General features: G+C 31.8%; 2 protein-coding genes across 2 annotated transcripts; one reads left to right on the top strand and one right to left on the bottom strand.

The window, feature by feature from the left end:
• Positions 1 to 50: 50 nt before the first annotated feature.
• On the bottom strand, positions 51 to 7,992 carry LOC146533853 (trypsin-1-like). Its single transcript, XM_085194710.1, has 10 exons — positions 7,485 to 7,992; positions 7,323 to 7,404; positions 5,998 to 6,137; positions 5,403 to 5,441; positions 5,152 to 5,243; positions 3,845 to 3,954; positions 3,019 to 3,162; positions 2,106 to 2,221; positions 1,332 to 1,489; positions 51 to 536 (listed from the first exon to the last, which is right to left on the bottom strand). Exons 1-10 carry the CDS (start codon positions 7,546 to 7,548, stop codon positions 366 to 368), a joined length of 1,116 nt encoding a protein of 371 aa, XP_085050836.1. The 5' UTR covers positions 7,549 to 7,992; the 3' UTR covers positions 51 to 365.
• Positions 7,993 to 8,658: 666 nt separating this feature from the next.
• LOC146533854 (circadian locomoter output cycles protein kaput-like) lies at positions 8,659 to 14,467 on the top strand. Its single transcript, XM_085194708.1, has one exon. It carries the CDS (start codon positions 9,028 to 9,030, stop codon positions 10,585 to 10,587), a length of 1,560 nt encoding a protein of 519 aa, XP_085050834.1. The 5' UTR covers positions 8,659 to 9,027; the 3' UTR covers positions 10,588 to 14,467.
• Positions 14,468 to 15,158: the final 691 nt, after the last annotated feature.

A 15,158-nucleotide genomic window follows, 5' to 3' on the forward strand; every position in this document is an offset into this window, starting at 1 on the left:
AAATAACAGTAATATATAATTAGACGAAATAATAAAAAACAACAAAAAATATATATTAAAGTTTAATTTAATCACAGCGTCTAATAGAGAGCTTGGCAATGTCTAAAATGATATAAATATTGATCATCATAACTCATCTCATGATATAATAATAGGTAAAAATCTATTATAAAGTATATATTTATCTAGAGAATCTCATTCTTCTACATTTCGCTTAAAATTATTAAGTAAATATAAAAAGTCGAAGTCGAACCATAAAATAATAAAATTGTTATGTCTTGTTCTTGTTGTTGTGAAACGTCTATCATACAATTCGTACATAGTAGGCAAAATTTTTTTGAATATTCGTTTCAGTGGGGCGGAGGTCAAGCACTGTTGGGCCACACGGCAGCCTCGAGCCAGTCGAGGTAACGCGCGATGCGCGTGTAGACGCCGGGCACGGGTGTGCCGCAGCCGCGCCCGAACGATGTCACGCCCACCAGCCGGTAGAAGCTGTCGTCCGCCGTCAGCCCCTGCAGCGGTCCGCCCGAGTCTCCCTGGAACGAGGCCAGTAATTAGTAATACCTGGCCGCCCTGAACTACATGCCCTTTGTCGCTGAAAAAGCGCTCTTCGAGAACGCCATTGGGCATAGACAAATATAAATGTTTACTTAAAAATATATAAAAAACATGTACTTGAGTCAAGCAGCAGGCATATTTTATTATATAAATTACGTTTTATATAATAGCAAGATTACACTCAACTATAGTGGGTCAATGTTTAAAGTAGTTAAATATCTTGATATTGTTGTGTAATCCATACGATGTAAAATTTTTAATGCACCATAGTAATAGTTAACACAAAATTTTAGAGACTAAAGAAAAAATAGTGAAATAGTCACTAGTAAAAGACAATGGACCCTTTTTGTCCGCTTTTTAAAGCATCACAAACGCAAACCAAAGTTTAATTGCATAATTTTTGAATACATTTTATTTTTTGAAGTTATTTTAATTCAGATTCATAGAGGGTTGGAGATATATTATAGCAAAGGGAACCCAGTGTTAGAATGAAAAATGGAGATATATCTTCATTCTCCACGCAATGCCCAGTTTTCACGACACTGCATGTTGAGTGGCGGAACTCAACGAGATATGCGTAGATAAAGTACGTCGTCGAGGATTATGTACATATAATTGCCGTCTAATTAGGCATTTTTATGTTAATCACATTTATTACCAAGTGGCGTTGAAATAGCGTCCGCTTAGTGTGATTTAAATTTAAAAACGCAAACAAGAAACAAAATGATTTTCCCCTCATAAGAACCGAACCCGCCGCCGGCGGTTGTAATCACCTGGCAGGTGTCGCGCAGGCCCTGTGGGTCGCCGGCGCATATCTGCGTGTCAGCGATGCCGACGGGCAACTTGCGCCAGTTCGTGTAGGACTCGCTGCACTTGCGGCGCGCCACCACCGACACGTTCGCCTTGAGGAGCAGCGTGCTTTTCACGTCACCTGTACAAACAAATATTATTAATATTATGTTGAGGCTAGTTGTGGCGTAGCGGCACAAAGTGTGACTGTAAACCGACTAGATTTATATTTGCATTTCTTCGCTCTAGTGTCAAGGCAAAGGGCGGCGTTGAGTGCGGCCACTCAACCCGCAATGCCTCCAGAATTCGGGGGAAAGTGGGTAACGGAGTTTCTTAACACAAGGTTCCCTCTGCCTACCCTGCTGTGTGCGGGATAGAGCGTGAAGTTGACCGATCGATCTTTCATAATTCCCGAATCTTGAGCCCGGGAGGACATTCGTGGGGACACTGGTCCAACGCGTAGAGGAGCCTTAGAGAATGTCAAAATTATTTTATTTAACATCATATTGTACCCCTTACTTAGTGTTAAACACTCAACTCCTCACGCACTGCCGAAGTTTCGAGAGATTTTGTTACCAGGGCGAGGAAATTAAAATATTAAATTGCCTGAGTAGGAATCGAACCCACATCATACTCTGGCCCACGAGGACCATATCAGTAAGCAATATCTTTGGAATTAGCAGAAAATTGAAAATGACATGACATACTTAGTTTGTTCAAGTTTTAACCAGCATACCGAATTCGTAAAATGTACTTACGAGTATTGCTGGTTTTACCCCATCCCGTAATAATTAACGGCTTTATAGGGTTATCATCTTTCGTATATAAACATATCGGTTTTATTTCCATCGAAAACGTCACTGGGGCTTCCAACCTATAAGGAAGTTAAACATAATATATACGAGGAATTCTAGACAGAAGGATAATTTAAGAAATAATAATTAATTTCATTATGTTTAACAATTATAAATGTTAATTTAATATTATGTATAAATAAGACAATCAATTGACTTTTGTTGTTTAGGTATGTCATATTTATAGTTTGCTTGTTCATGAGCAATATTTAAAACGTTTTGTTTATACATATAAGCAATTGCTTAAATAATTACAAATAAATAATTACTAACAAAGTAAATAGTTTTTTTTTGCGTATTCGGTTTATACATTTTTTCGTCTAATCTGCACAAGGAAAAGAGTTAATTTTAAATACAAACTTTTCCTCGAGTCAAATTTGAACATACAACCATCGCATGCGTCACGATAGCAGCGTCATATTTTTTTCTAATAAATAACCTGTAATACCTATTTTATTTCTCCATAAGTTTTATTTCAATAAGTAGGTGTCTTTTGTTTTATCTTCACGCTGTATCCTGCTTAGATCAGGGTAGCCAGAGACTATAGACGTATATCAATAACATAATACAAAATATACATGTTGGTGAAAACTCACGATGGCATTACAAGCCGTTCTCGTCCTATTATCCATATTTTTTAAATTGTTTTGATTTAATAACTGTAATTTAACCAATATTTCACAATTCACATTTAACTTATGTGTAGTATGTAACTTTTTAAAATATTATTTAACTTAGGCGAATTAGTAATACCTACCAACAAAGAATAAAGTCAAAATAATAATGATTTAACATTGATATGGTGAAATAAAATTACTTGAGCAAGGCCAAATCGTGATACTTTGTGCGCCTAATGTATGACGGGTGCGTTATTATTTGATCTATCCTCACGTCGGACTCCTTCGTGAAATCTCGCCCGCCGATTTCAATGACACCCATACGCGCGATACTCGGCTTCACTCTGGAAAAATATATAAATGTATGTTTTTTTTACTTTTCCGCTGTATCACGCACATAGTAGGGTAGGCACTCAAAGCGTATTGAAAAACATTTCGTTTCCCACGAAATATCCTATTTCCGACGTTGCTTGTGGTTCGACGGAAGTAAACGCTTTGTGAGCAAGCAAATAAATAATTAATTCCCACAAAAAAAAAATCAACCCTACAACCGTCACGTTTACACTTAGATGCTGTATAACACACTATAATTAAAATTATGATTATCATTTATGTTTCACATGGATATCTATAGCTAGTTTAAAAAAAAGAACTTAAACACAAAAAACAAAAACAGTAACAAAAGGCGCCGCGCTTTGCATCGACACTAGAGTCAAGAAATATATGTTTGAATAAATATTTCATAACCTCGAGTGGGAATCGAAGCTACAACCAGTCGGTTTACAGTCACACTGTGCCTCTGCGCCACGACTGGCCTCTTTAATAATCATAACTTTCAAGCTATGTAATAAGTGAGTATTAGATTTCAATTAGCATAATATCATGTTTGTGATAAAGTTCAATAATTTAAAATACTTAATAGTTGGATTAATTTTGAACATAGGACGCTAGTATTTAATGTTATTTGTGATTTCAATGTGAAAACTTAGAACAGCCTTAAGGTTGTATATACATAGTTGTACTTACTGATCTAAGGTGTCAACGCAATGAGCAGCGGTAAGGACGTAAGTGTCCGACACCAGGGACCCGCCGCAAAGGAACTCGTATCCATCTGTACGTTCATAGCCAAGTGCGACCTGAATTAGACATGTAAAATCTATATATCTTCACGGTTTATCCCGTATATGGTTAGGCAAAGAGAGCCTAGTGTTAAAACACTCCGTTGACCACTTTCCATCTGAATTAAAGATTGTGCGTATTGATTGGCAGAAGTCTCAAAAGAGGAAAGAAATGAAAATATTGAATTCCCCGAGTGGAGTGAAACCCACAACGATTGCGTTTTCAGTCAGACGCTGCGTTACGATAACCTTTAAAATCTATATTTCTATGTAGAACAAATATAACTTTGAAATCTTCGTAAATCAATTATGTCATTAAACAACGGATAAAATAAAAAATAACAAGTGTCGAAAGCTCTAATTAACAATTGTTGTAAATATTTATTTTTAAATAGTTACACGATTTTACGTTGTATGCCTATATTGTCATTTTAGTATCATGAAGCAGGAAATCTCCTGTTAAATCACTCCATTCCCTACTTTTCGGATCTTTTCGAATTTTCGGAACTTCACGTTTTGAGTTGAGTAAGTGAGTGCCGAACTCAATTACGCTTTTCGTCTTATTACCGGAACGAGGAAATGACGAAATCGACTCCACAACCGACGCGCTTACAGTCACACGCTATGCCACGTCACTACAACCTCCATCATAGCATACTAGGTCATACATTTCTGGTTTATCATATTGTACATTTTTTGTATAATTAATGGGGAAAATGTAGTATTATCAAGAATAAATTATTATTATAGGAAAAAACTCAATACTTATTAATATTATGAAACAAATTTGCATATACATAAATAGTATTCGAAAAAAATATTGCAAAGATAAAGCAACCTTTGTGACACAGAAATTGATAAGATTACCAGGGAAAGTTTAAGAACGTTGTGACCCCTGCTTGTTAGTTAATTATAAAGTTATAAATTATTAAGGCCGCCGTGGTGCACTAGCTCAAGCGTATAACTGTAAACGTGATGGTTGTCGGATCGATTCCCAATCGGAACATAGAAAAAATATTTATTAATATTTTCATTTCTTCGTTCTGGTAACACGACGAAACTTCGCAAATTTGGCAGCCACGATCTGCGAAATTGTACATATTTTTTTGCCGAATTTTTGGTACAAAGTGTCTTAACACCCAACACACACAACGTTTCCTCTGTATACCCCTCTAGGAGCTGAAAAAAGAAAATAGAAAATATTGTAATAATTACCATATGTGGAAACTCCCCAGCAGAAACTGTGTCACCGCCAATTATATGTAAATTCAAAGGAGGTTGATTTGTGCTCACAATCTTTTGGCATTCTATAATAAAATTAATTAAATCAGTCTCAGAATCAGTCATAGATTATATTTAAATATTTTTTTAACATTATAAATAACAATACAAATAGTAAATACACAGTAAAATAGTCTATGTTATATATATTAAAATAATTAAATAAATAAAAAATTATATCAAACCTTTATCGGCAATTCGCAAAGACTCAATGGGTGTTTCACCTGTGAAACAAATATACATTAAGGTAACATGACATAATATGAGAAATATAAATTAGGATGGGGAGAGAAGATGACAACATCTAACTGTGCATGCAATTCCCACTTGAGGAAATAAATTATATCCATTTTGCATGTTTTGGTGAATAGATAAATAGTACAGAAAGTGTGAAATGGACTCTATATTATTGTATTAGGTAAGGAAGAAGATTTCAGATTCATGCAGTATTCCCCACATATCAGAGGAGCCCGAGGGAATCTAGTGTTAGGATACTTCATGCCCAATAAGACACTTCTGGTCCCCACTTGCTTTGCCACATTCTTGAGGTATTGGTGGAACTCAACAGTGCTTTTGCACGCAGTTACCAGCATAAGGAAATGAAAATATTAAATATGTAATTTCCTCAAGTGGGAATTGAACCCAGAATCAATGCATTTACGGTATCACCCTTGTGGCCCTGAGTCACGACAACCTCATTATGTATATAGATGTTTGTTATATTATTTTTATTATTGAAAAGGAACAAAATTGATAAATGTTAAATATATATAGTTATACCAAATTTATCTGTAGGAGTAGGTGTTGGCTTTTTTGTAGTAGATTTAACTTCATATGCTTTTGATGGACAGCAGATTATTTCTGTTAAACTTCGGAAACCACATCTGCGAAACGGATGATTTCCTGTATCTTGAATGAGCCTGTGAAAAGGTTGTTTTGTTAATTTTTTATAAATAATATACTATAACTACTCAATACCACTATTCAATATTATATATATTGTAACAAATAACTATGTAACAAATTGTCTGTATAATACTACTTACTTAACTGTAAAGTACTATAACCATTAAAAGGCCCAATAAATGCTATTACATTTCTTGAGATCCAGAGTACCAAATTGATCAGAGAAGAAGAAGAAACAAGCAACCAATGAAACAGGTTATGTACAAATATTTCATATATGTGTTTTTAGTCTGGCCATAAATACTGTTAAAGTAAAAAACAAACAAAATAATACTTATATATTTGGAATATTTGAATGAGATCATTCATAGTTTTTCTTATTTTCGCAGCAGCATTTTTTTTTGTGATATTAAAATAGAGCAAGGACCGAATCGCTGTGATTGCATAAAATACAGTAGGTATGGAGCCAAATAGTTATTAAAATCCTCCATACACTTGGTATTAGTCAAATCTCTCTGTTTGTAGAAAAAAATCCAGCAATCCACATATTGTTAGGACAAAAATGCAGATCAAAGCAACAATTCAAAGAAATCCTGTCCGAAAGTTAAATATTTATTCTCGGGTCATAAGAAAACTCCTAGAACCATGTCCTGTATATTAGAAGATGGCTTATTATACTTAACTGATAATTAAAAAAATAATATACTGGTAAAGTTAAAATAACTACTTAAGTGGTAACCAAAGGTCACCGAAAAAAATTGTTTATGGATGAGATTTTTTTTTAGTTAAGAAACTAAGCTATATTTTTATGAAAAATGTATAAAAACATTTGCACAAATGTATCACAATACCATTCTTGGGATGTAGTTGAGCTTCTTAATGTTCACTTGGTTATTGAACTTTTGACACAATGTTCAATAACCAAGAATGGCAGCAAGCCTAGGGGCAGGGTCATAAAGCTCTATCCATACAATTCACCTTTTACAAACAAGAAAGGTTAGAAACAACTGTATATATTTTTAATGATTCATGTATTAAACTAACTTATTGTAATAGTAATAGATACATACAAAAAAATCTTTTAATAATATTTATGGCAAGACTAAGTATGTAACTTTAGAAAATATATTTTATATTTTTCATATAAATAAAAAGATTGTTTTTTAATTACCCAGCAATAAAATTATCAGAAAACTGACCTTACAGCAACCGGACATTCATAGACTAATTTGCAGGTCCCATCATTGGAAGTCCCATCTTCTGTAGAACATCTATCACCAACTAAAAAAAAGGTAATAAAAAATATATTTATAAAACATTTATTATCAAAAAGTTATACTATATAATAACTAAACTATTACCATCTCCAGAATATACGGAATTCAACAATAGAAAAATGCAGAAATTCAAGTATTTAAGTGACATTTTGTATTTTTTCACATGTGGTAATTGGTCTTTTCCTCAATTAATACAATACGATAAACTGGTTAACAAATACTTGGCCACAAAAACCGGTTTGACTTCAGAAATAAATAATAAGAAAGAAGATCTACACTATCACAACATTAAATTATAAATAAACTTTATTTGTTGTTTTTGGTAATAAATAAACTGTACACTTATAAATCTTATTACAAAACTTTAAAGGAAGACCGCTCTTTCAGATATCTTATTATAAACTGACTGAACTGAATCACATTTTTAGTTGTTACATATAATAATAATATGTATTGACGATCAGTGACTTGATGACTTCATAGTTGTTATTTTATGATAAATTTTAAATATAGAATACAGATGAATATATTTAAGTGACGTACTGTCAGTTGTCACTTGTCACTATAAATATTATAGGCCGCTTAAATACTTGCGATGGCTTGCCAAGCTTCCACCAACATCAATGCCTAAGCACCCTGTTTGCCGGATTTTGTGATGGCTTACGTACGGTAAACGCAAGCGATTAGAGGTATTTTAGGAAAATTTATTATAAAACTAATAAAAACTGTTCTTTTTGATCTACTCTTTTAAACACGCTTCATTCGTGTTCATTCGCGTCACAAGTTCAGTTCACAACTCTCATACATATTTATTCTAGGTAGTCTTGCAGTGGCGTACGGATACGCTTCAAAGCCGTAAAACTTTTTTTTATACACATAAATATATATCAAAAAGTACAAAAATATAATTATGTCATTTCTATTTAGACTCTAATTGGGGTCAATAGATACGGAATTGCAGATATTTCTGTTAAATTACTAACTTTTTTACCTGTAAATGGACAAAAAATATAATATACTATAAGAGTAATAAAAAAAATACTACGCAATTATAAGAGAAAATAATAATTTTTATTCTTAGAATTTGAATTAAAAAAATATTTTAATGTATTATTACAAATTTTATATATTTTTTAAATTATTCATGTTTATTCACTATCAAAATATGATTTAGATTAAGAATTTCTTATCAGATTGACTTTTTCTTAATTTGTAATAGCAGCTTAGTAACTCTGGCAAGTAAATTAACTACTACTTGTGCTCGGAAATCCAGTCTTTTTAATAGTCTGTGGTGTGTGTGCAGGCTGGTCTTCCGTCTTTATACGATTAGTAGCTTGCAGTTGGTACTATATGTTTCCACTGATTCCGAAGTACTATTTTATCGCGGTGTGTTGCTGTGTACATTCAGTTGTAGCTATTTAATAAATATTTAGTTTGAGTAACTAGTAAAATATCAATATTAGTTTCATAGTTTGACTTTACAGATATAATGGAAACGTTGTGATGTTTATTATTAAAATCTTTCTCGAGTTATATACAATGAAGTGATGTTTTTTCAATATATTCATATATTTTGATAGTTCTCTGAATATCATCTATACAGTGGCTTTTGTGATCAATATATATAATGATGACATCTCCAGGCACGACGAGTACTCGACTGGGAGTCCATGCTGGTGTAGCAAGCCAGGTTGGTCTTGCTAGTCCTGATTTTGGAATGGCAGTTGCTGTTCCTCAACCGTTCGACTTACAACCTGTAAGTTGTGGTGATTCTTCTTCTGACGCACATTCACCTGAAATGCCTGTAGCAAAAGCTAGCGATCGTCAATCACGAATTATTGCCGAAAAACATCGTAGAAGTCAGTTTAATTCCCAAATTGCTCAAATGATGACTTTACTCTCTGACATAGTTCATTCACAACGAAAAGTTGATAAGACCAGTGTTTTACGACTTGCAGCTAATAAACTACGCAATGAGCATGTCTTTGGTGATTCTATAAAATGCTGTCACCTTGAAACTTGGTCTTCAGCTATATTAAAATTTTTCGATCTCATTGGAGGCTTTATGTTTGCAATTACATGCAAAGGTCGTATTTTTAATGTTTCTCCTAATGTCCAAGAAAAATTAGGTTATTGTCATATAGATTTACTTGGGCAAGATATTTACAACTATATTCACAATGAAGATAAAGAGATTCTAAGGCAACATATATATCCAATTGAACTACAAACTGGATGTAACCCAAAGTTATTTGATGATCTTCATAATTTTCACATTAGAATAATGAGATCTGGAGCAAGATCAGATCCCCCACGATATGAGCGGTGCAGAATTGAAGGTGTGCTCAGACGTTCTGATCGAGCTACATCTAATGGAGTACAAGATGAACAGACAATTAGAAGACAACGAGTGAGGCATCATCGCACATTTTCATCAAGTGGTAATGACTATGTTTTTATAGGCATAGTTCATGTTCTGTCCAATAACTTGCCTCCTAGAATATTACCACCTACAGCATACTCTGAATATTGGACTCGACACTTAATAGATGGCAGAATTGTGCAATGTGATCAAAGCATTTCTTTAGCAGCTGGATATATGACGGATGAGGTTACAGGTACTTCTGCTTTTGTATTTATGCACAAAGAAGATGTTCGTTGGGTAATCTGTGTGTTACGACAAATGTATGATCAAAGCAGAGAGTATGGTGAATCCTTTTATAGGCTTATGTCACGTTCTGGTCACTTTATTTACATGAGAACAAGAGGTTTTCTGGAAATAGATAAAGATACAAAAAAAGTACAAAGCTTTGTTTGCATTAATAGTATCATAGGAGAGGAATATGGCCAACAAATGTTAGAGGAGATGAAAAGGAAGTATTCAGTAATGGTAGATACAGATAGATTAGAAGATGAAAAAGTAGTATCAGCTGATGAAATTCCAGTTGAACATCCAAGACACTTAGAAAGAATTGTAATGCACTTAGTGGAGCCTGCTGTCAATGAGAATGTTGATGAATTTAAATTAGTGGCACCTTCCAAAGAGACTATTATTTCAGCAATTAAAAATAGTGAAAAAGTAGTTCATGACACTGGTATTAGATTTGATACACGTAAACGAAAGAATTCTGATAGTGATAATAACAGTGAACATTTAAAAAGGCATAGTGGTCTCCCTGACTCTTAATGTGTGTTGTTTGAAAATTATTATTTTATATCATTTATCAATACATGTTTTTGAATAAGTTTATGTATGTTATCAATGAATTACTTCAAGGCAATTTTTTTTTTAATTATATTTATTTTTATGTATGTAATTAAAGACAGAAATATGTATTTCAACTAAAACAGCTGATTCAATAGTCAAATACAAAGTGGGGACTTGATATAGATATTATTTAATTTTAATAAATAAGATGGATATGTGCCAAAATTTGATGTATGTACATGTATAAAGCATAAACAAGATCTTGATTTAATCAATTTATAACTAAATTTATCAAATTTGCAAATATTATCTTTTTGCACTTAATACTTCTGTTGCTGCAAACATTATCAAATTTATCATTGCAAGTATTATCTCTATCTTACATTACCTTTAAAACATTGACATATCACATATGTTTCAATATACTCTACAAATTATTTTTTTATTATCTTAAAACAATATATGAATATATTAGTTTTTTCTGTCAAGATGCATTAATCTTATTGACAACATAGCTGCAAGAGTAGCTAGCGTGCCTCCCTCATTCTACATGACATGGTCGAAGTAAATTGTACTCCATTGGCACATCTAAAAGCCATAAAATAAAGAACAACAACAACAGTTTAGCTAGCATGTCAAGTACTCAAGAGTCAGGGATATTATAAATTGCGATATAGTTCCCACCAATATTCAGATCTGAAATGTTATATGCATAACATCTCTGCTGAGAATCAATTAAACATGTGAATATTAAAATTTTCAGCTTTCCACACATTGTTAAGTATATGATTATTATAACATAATATTTAAATTTTCATCAACTATTTGAACAAAATATCAATTTATAAAATTTATAAAAATTTGAATATAGTGAGACTCAAACATGCATCTTTTAGAGACCATCAAAATACGGGGTTTCAAGTCCAATAGACGTGGGTTTGAGTCCCAATGTGTCCAAATTTTTATATCTTTTCTAAAATATATTTCTATCTTTGTGTGAAATAACACTTTAAAAATGTTAAAAAGGTTTGCATAAATTTGACTGATAAATATCATCTTTTCTATTTTTATAACACTTAAAGTACCTAGTATTTTGTATTTATATCCAAGTCCAAATACATGTGTATTTAAACAAAGCTTAAGATTTCATAAAGCTATGTTATTATTTTCATTCTAAATATTTAACATCTAGACTCAAGTTTAAAATTAATTTCTGTATGTTTTGTGCAATAAAGAATATATATATATATCGAATTTATTAATGGTAGAAAGGTTCAATTACAACTACAATTTTAATGTACCTACAAATGTGTACCTTATAAAACAATTTTTCTAACATATTTTGTGCTTTGTTTGACTTTAGCTTGCCATAAATGAGAAGTTATGATTTATTAGTAAGTTGATGTATTATTATAATTTTCATAATTAGTTTTATTGAAAATAAAACAAAATTAACAACAACGTTTGGACTGATTTACATAAGCACATTGAAGCAAGTACCTTATTGGGTAAGTAATTACTGAATAAGATCTTTTTACATTTTTGAAAACCTGAAGTCGGCACATCGGCTACTATTATACATAAGACGTAGACCGCCAGTAGACCGTCTACCCGTGAACACGTACTACAGCAAAGAACGTTATCAAAACGTCCAGTATCTGGTTAAAGAGTTGCATTTGAAATAAGTTTATCTAATTTCCAATATAAAACGAATGAAACATGCAAAATTTTTGTTGTACCTACACTAAATAAGTAAAAGTTTTTGAAACAGCAAATCTAGTGACATATTGGAATGGATAAAAATATGGCGAATTTATAATGGCAGGGTTTGTAAGTTTTTTAAGGATACTGGCCAATTCAATTGACAATACTTGCTTTTTAGAGAAGCAAGTTATGCTGAAGGCAGGGTAAAAGTAACATTAAGTATATTAAAAGTAATGTTAATGTTATTTTATAAGGAAGTTGATAACAAATGTAAAAAAATTGTCATAATCAAAAAATACATAAATCATTTGATAGTTTTAAAAATAAAACATGAGAATTTTAAATTATTATTATTTTGTGTAGAGAGTACCTTTTATATCAATATAAACAGAATACCAATACACAAATCTCTTACCATTTGTTTTAAGAACATGCAAACTCTGAGGTAGTCTGTGGCATATTTTTTTGTGGACATTTAAGGTTTGAAAAGTACATTATTTTCTTTTTTGACGTTATTCTTGAGCTGTTAGCTGCAAACTAATAGATCATAATTGATCGTTCTACTGAACAGTTTATTTTATAATGAAAGGCTACAAGACATTACCATTCAAAGGTATTCAAAATATAATTATTCGTACGACTATATAACTTATTCGATTCTTATAACTTCGTACGACTACATATAACTTCATTAGTTTTTTTTACACTTTGAATTTATTTTCTAGAAACAAGATAAATTATTCGTATGTTGTATGCGTCAATTTATATAATATATTTTATACGTACTAAGTCGTAGCTTATTCAATGATCTGATTGTTTTTATGTATATCTTATAAAAGAAAATCTTGCCTACGATTTGAATAGTAGTTGGTAGAATGTGATTAATTTGATAAGTGTTCCCCTATTGTAAATATTATCGCGTTCAATATTTTCAGCATTAAGTACTATTAGTGTATCGTGCTTAGTTTATACCAAATCTTGTACTAAATATTATGTGTCGCATGATTCTTACAATTGTGTGTGATCCACACAGTAATACAGTACAGTACGAGTACGTTAAACTTAAGTAACGTATAATTATTTTAATTGTATACACGATAGGTTTTGTTTATAAAAATTGTGCAGCTTTCAATGAAATGGCACAGCATGGCATTTATAAAAATGTATATTTAATTATAATTATGTAATTCGGAAAAAATATTTTTTTTATTAATTTCTATCCAAGTCATGTGTGGGCGTATAATTAATCATCGATGTTTATAATTATTTACAATTTAAAAAGTATTTAGCAAGATTTTAACATCATATTTACTGTATTGGTGTTGTTAAATGTCTATTCGCACACATGTCAAATCCCACGTCCTTTTATATCATTACAGTTACATTTAATCTAAATGTTTTAAAAAGTTTACAATTTTTAAATATCTCTACGTACTGTGCCGACCATTAATAATAATTGTGCCTAAGTGGTGAATGGAAGACAAAATGTTCGTGTATATATTATAGGTGTTATTGGTGTCTGCATGCGATTTCTGCTGCGATTTTGGCGGATAAAATGTTAAATGTATTATTTAAGTTGTATGGGTGTAATGTAATATATAATGGTTGTGAATTTTTCAAGATACTGGAGTATCGTATTTTTTGCTGTATTTGACCGACTGGGTTATATAAATACTTAGGATATGCATTAATCTTAATTTAAGCAAATACTGAAGCATGTGTATAATTTGATATTCATGATGATATAAGAACAATGTACACACAGATAGCTTTTTGTATTTTTATTTTAACATATTATAATCTATTACCTGTATATTACTATGTAACAAAACCTTTTGGTAGTATCCATGATACCTATTTATATTTACAATACGCTCGACGACTCTTGGCCGCCCTGAAGTTAACTGCACTTGCAGAGTGCTAACTTCCCAAATGTGAAATGCAAAAGTTCATAAAGAGAGCGCTTTTTTCAGAGCGGCCATGATCTGTCGCCCGTACTGTACTTTATAAAAATATTCAAAAATCGAATCAATATGGTTATGTTATGTTTATAAGGGGGTATATTATTTGATGTCAGTTGTTTGTGACCAAAAACGATACTTTAGAACGATATTATTTTATGTATGTAATAAAATGGATAAAAATAATTTAATGAGTCTTTTATTATAACTTTTTAGCAACTTTTATGGATTAATTTGATAATTTTATAGATTTTGTTTGTGAAATACTTATTAATATTTCTCATCAAATATGTTTGATAACTTTGATGTACTAAATCTACTTTTCTCTAGTTAAAAAATATTACTTATTAGCCTGTTATTTATATAATATATTATATTTTCAATTCACATAAACTTATTCGCCCCCGCCGTCGTGGTGCAGGGGCACAAGAGTGTGACTATAACGCGACGGTTGTGAGTTCGATCCCCACTCAACACGCAATGCCGCGAAATAATCCACAGTATGTGGGGAACGGAGTGACTTAACACTAGGTTCCCTCTGCCTACCCTGCTGTATGCGGGTTACAGCGTGAAGCTGATATTGATTTTTATAATAAATTTATTTATTAGAAGAGAAAGCCGGTTATGAATTATTATGAACTAGCGTACCCATTTGCCGCCGGCTATAAAATTTATAAACTTTTTATAAATTTTATAGCCAAATGATACAAAATCTTTACCTTAATTGCAACCTATGTAGTATTCTGATGTAAAAGCTTTATTATTGTAAACTTTAATCTATAATCCGTTCTGTAATTTTTGCCTGAAAGTGGAACAAACATCCATCCACACAAACTTAATTTTTTTAATATTAATAACAAGTAGGATAGTTAATCGATTTAAATA

This window comes from Heliconius melpomene, chromosome 12, assembly GCF_056956725.1.
Source record: "Heliconius melpomene rosina isolate 202511_hmr_F chromosome 12, ASM5695672v1, whole genome shotgun sequence".
Classification (NCBI taxonomy): domain Eukaryota; kingdom Metazoa; phylum Arthropoda; class Insecta; order Lepidoptera; family Nymphalidae; genus Heliconius; species Heliconius melpomene.

What these genes read in the sequence shown, in the direction of transcription:
- LOC146533853 (XM_085194710.1), bottom strand. Translation starts at nt 7,548, where the DNA reads ATGTCACTTAAATACTTGAATTTCTGCATTTTTCTATTGTTGAATTCC. An exon ending in TTCCGTATATTCTGGAGATG is followed by an intron (nt 7,405 to 7,484) that starts GTAATAGTTTAG and finishes CCTTTTTTTTAG; the next exon opens with TTGGTGATAGATGTTCTACA. An exon ending in TGCGTTGACACCTTAGATCA is followed by an intron (nt 3,163 to 3,844) that starts GTAAGTACAACT and finishes ATATTTTTCCAG; the next exon opens with AGTGAAGCCGAGTATCGCGC.
- LOC146533854 (XM_085194708.1), top strand. Translation starts at nt 9,028, where the DNA reads ATGATGACATCTCCAGGCACGACGAGTACTCGACTGGGAGTCCATGCT.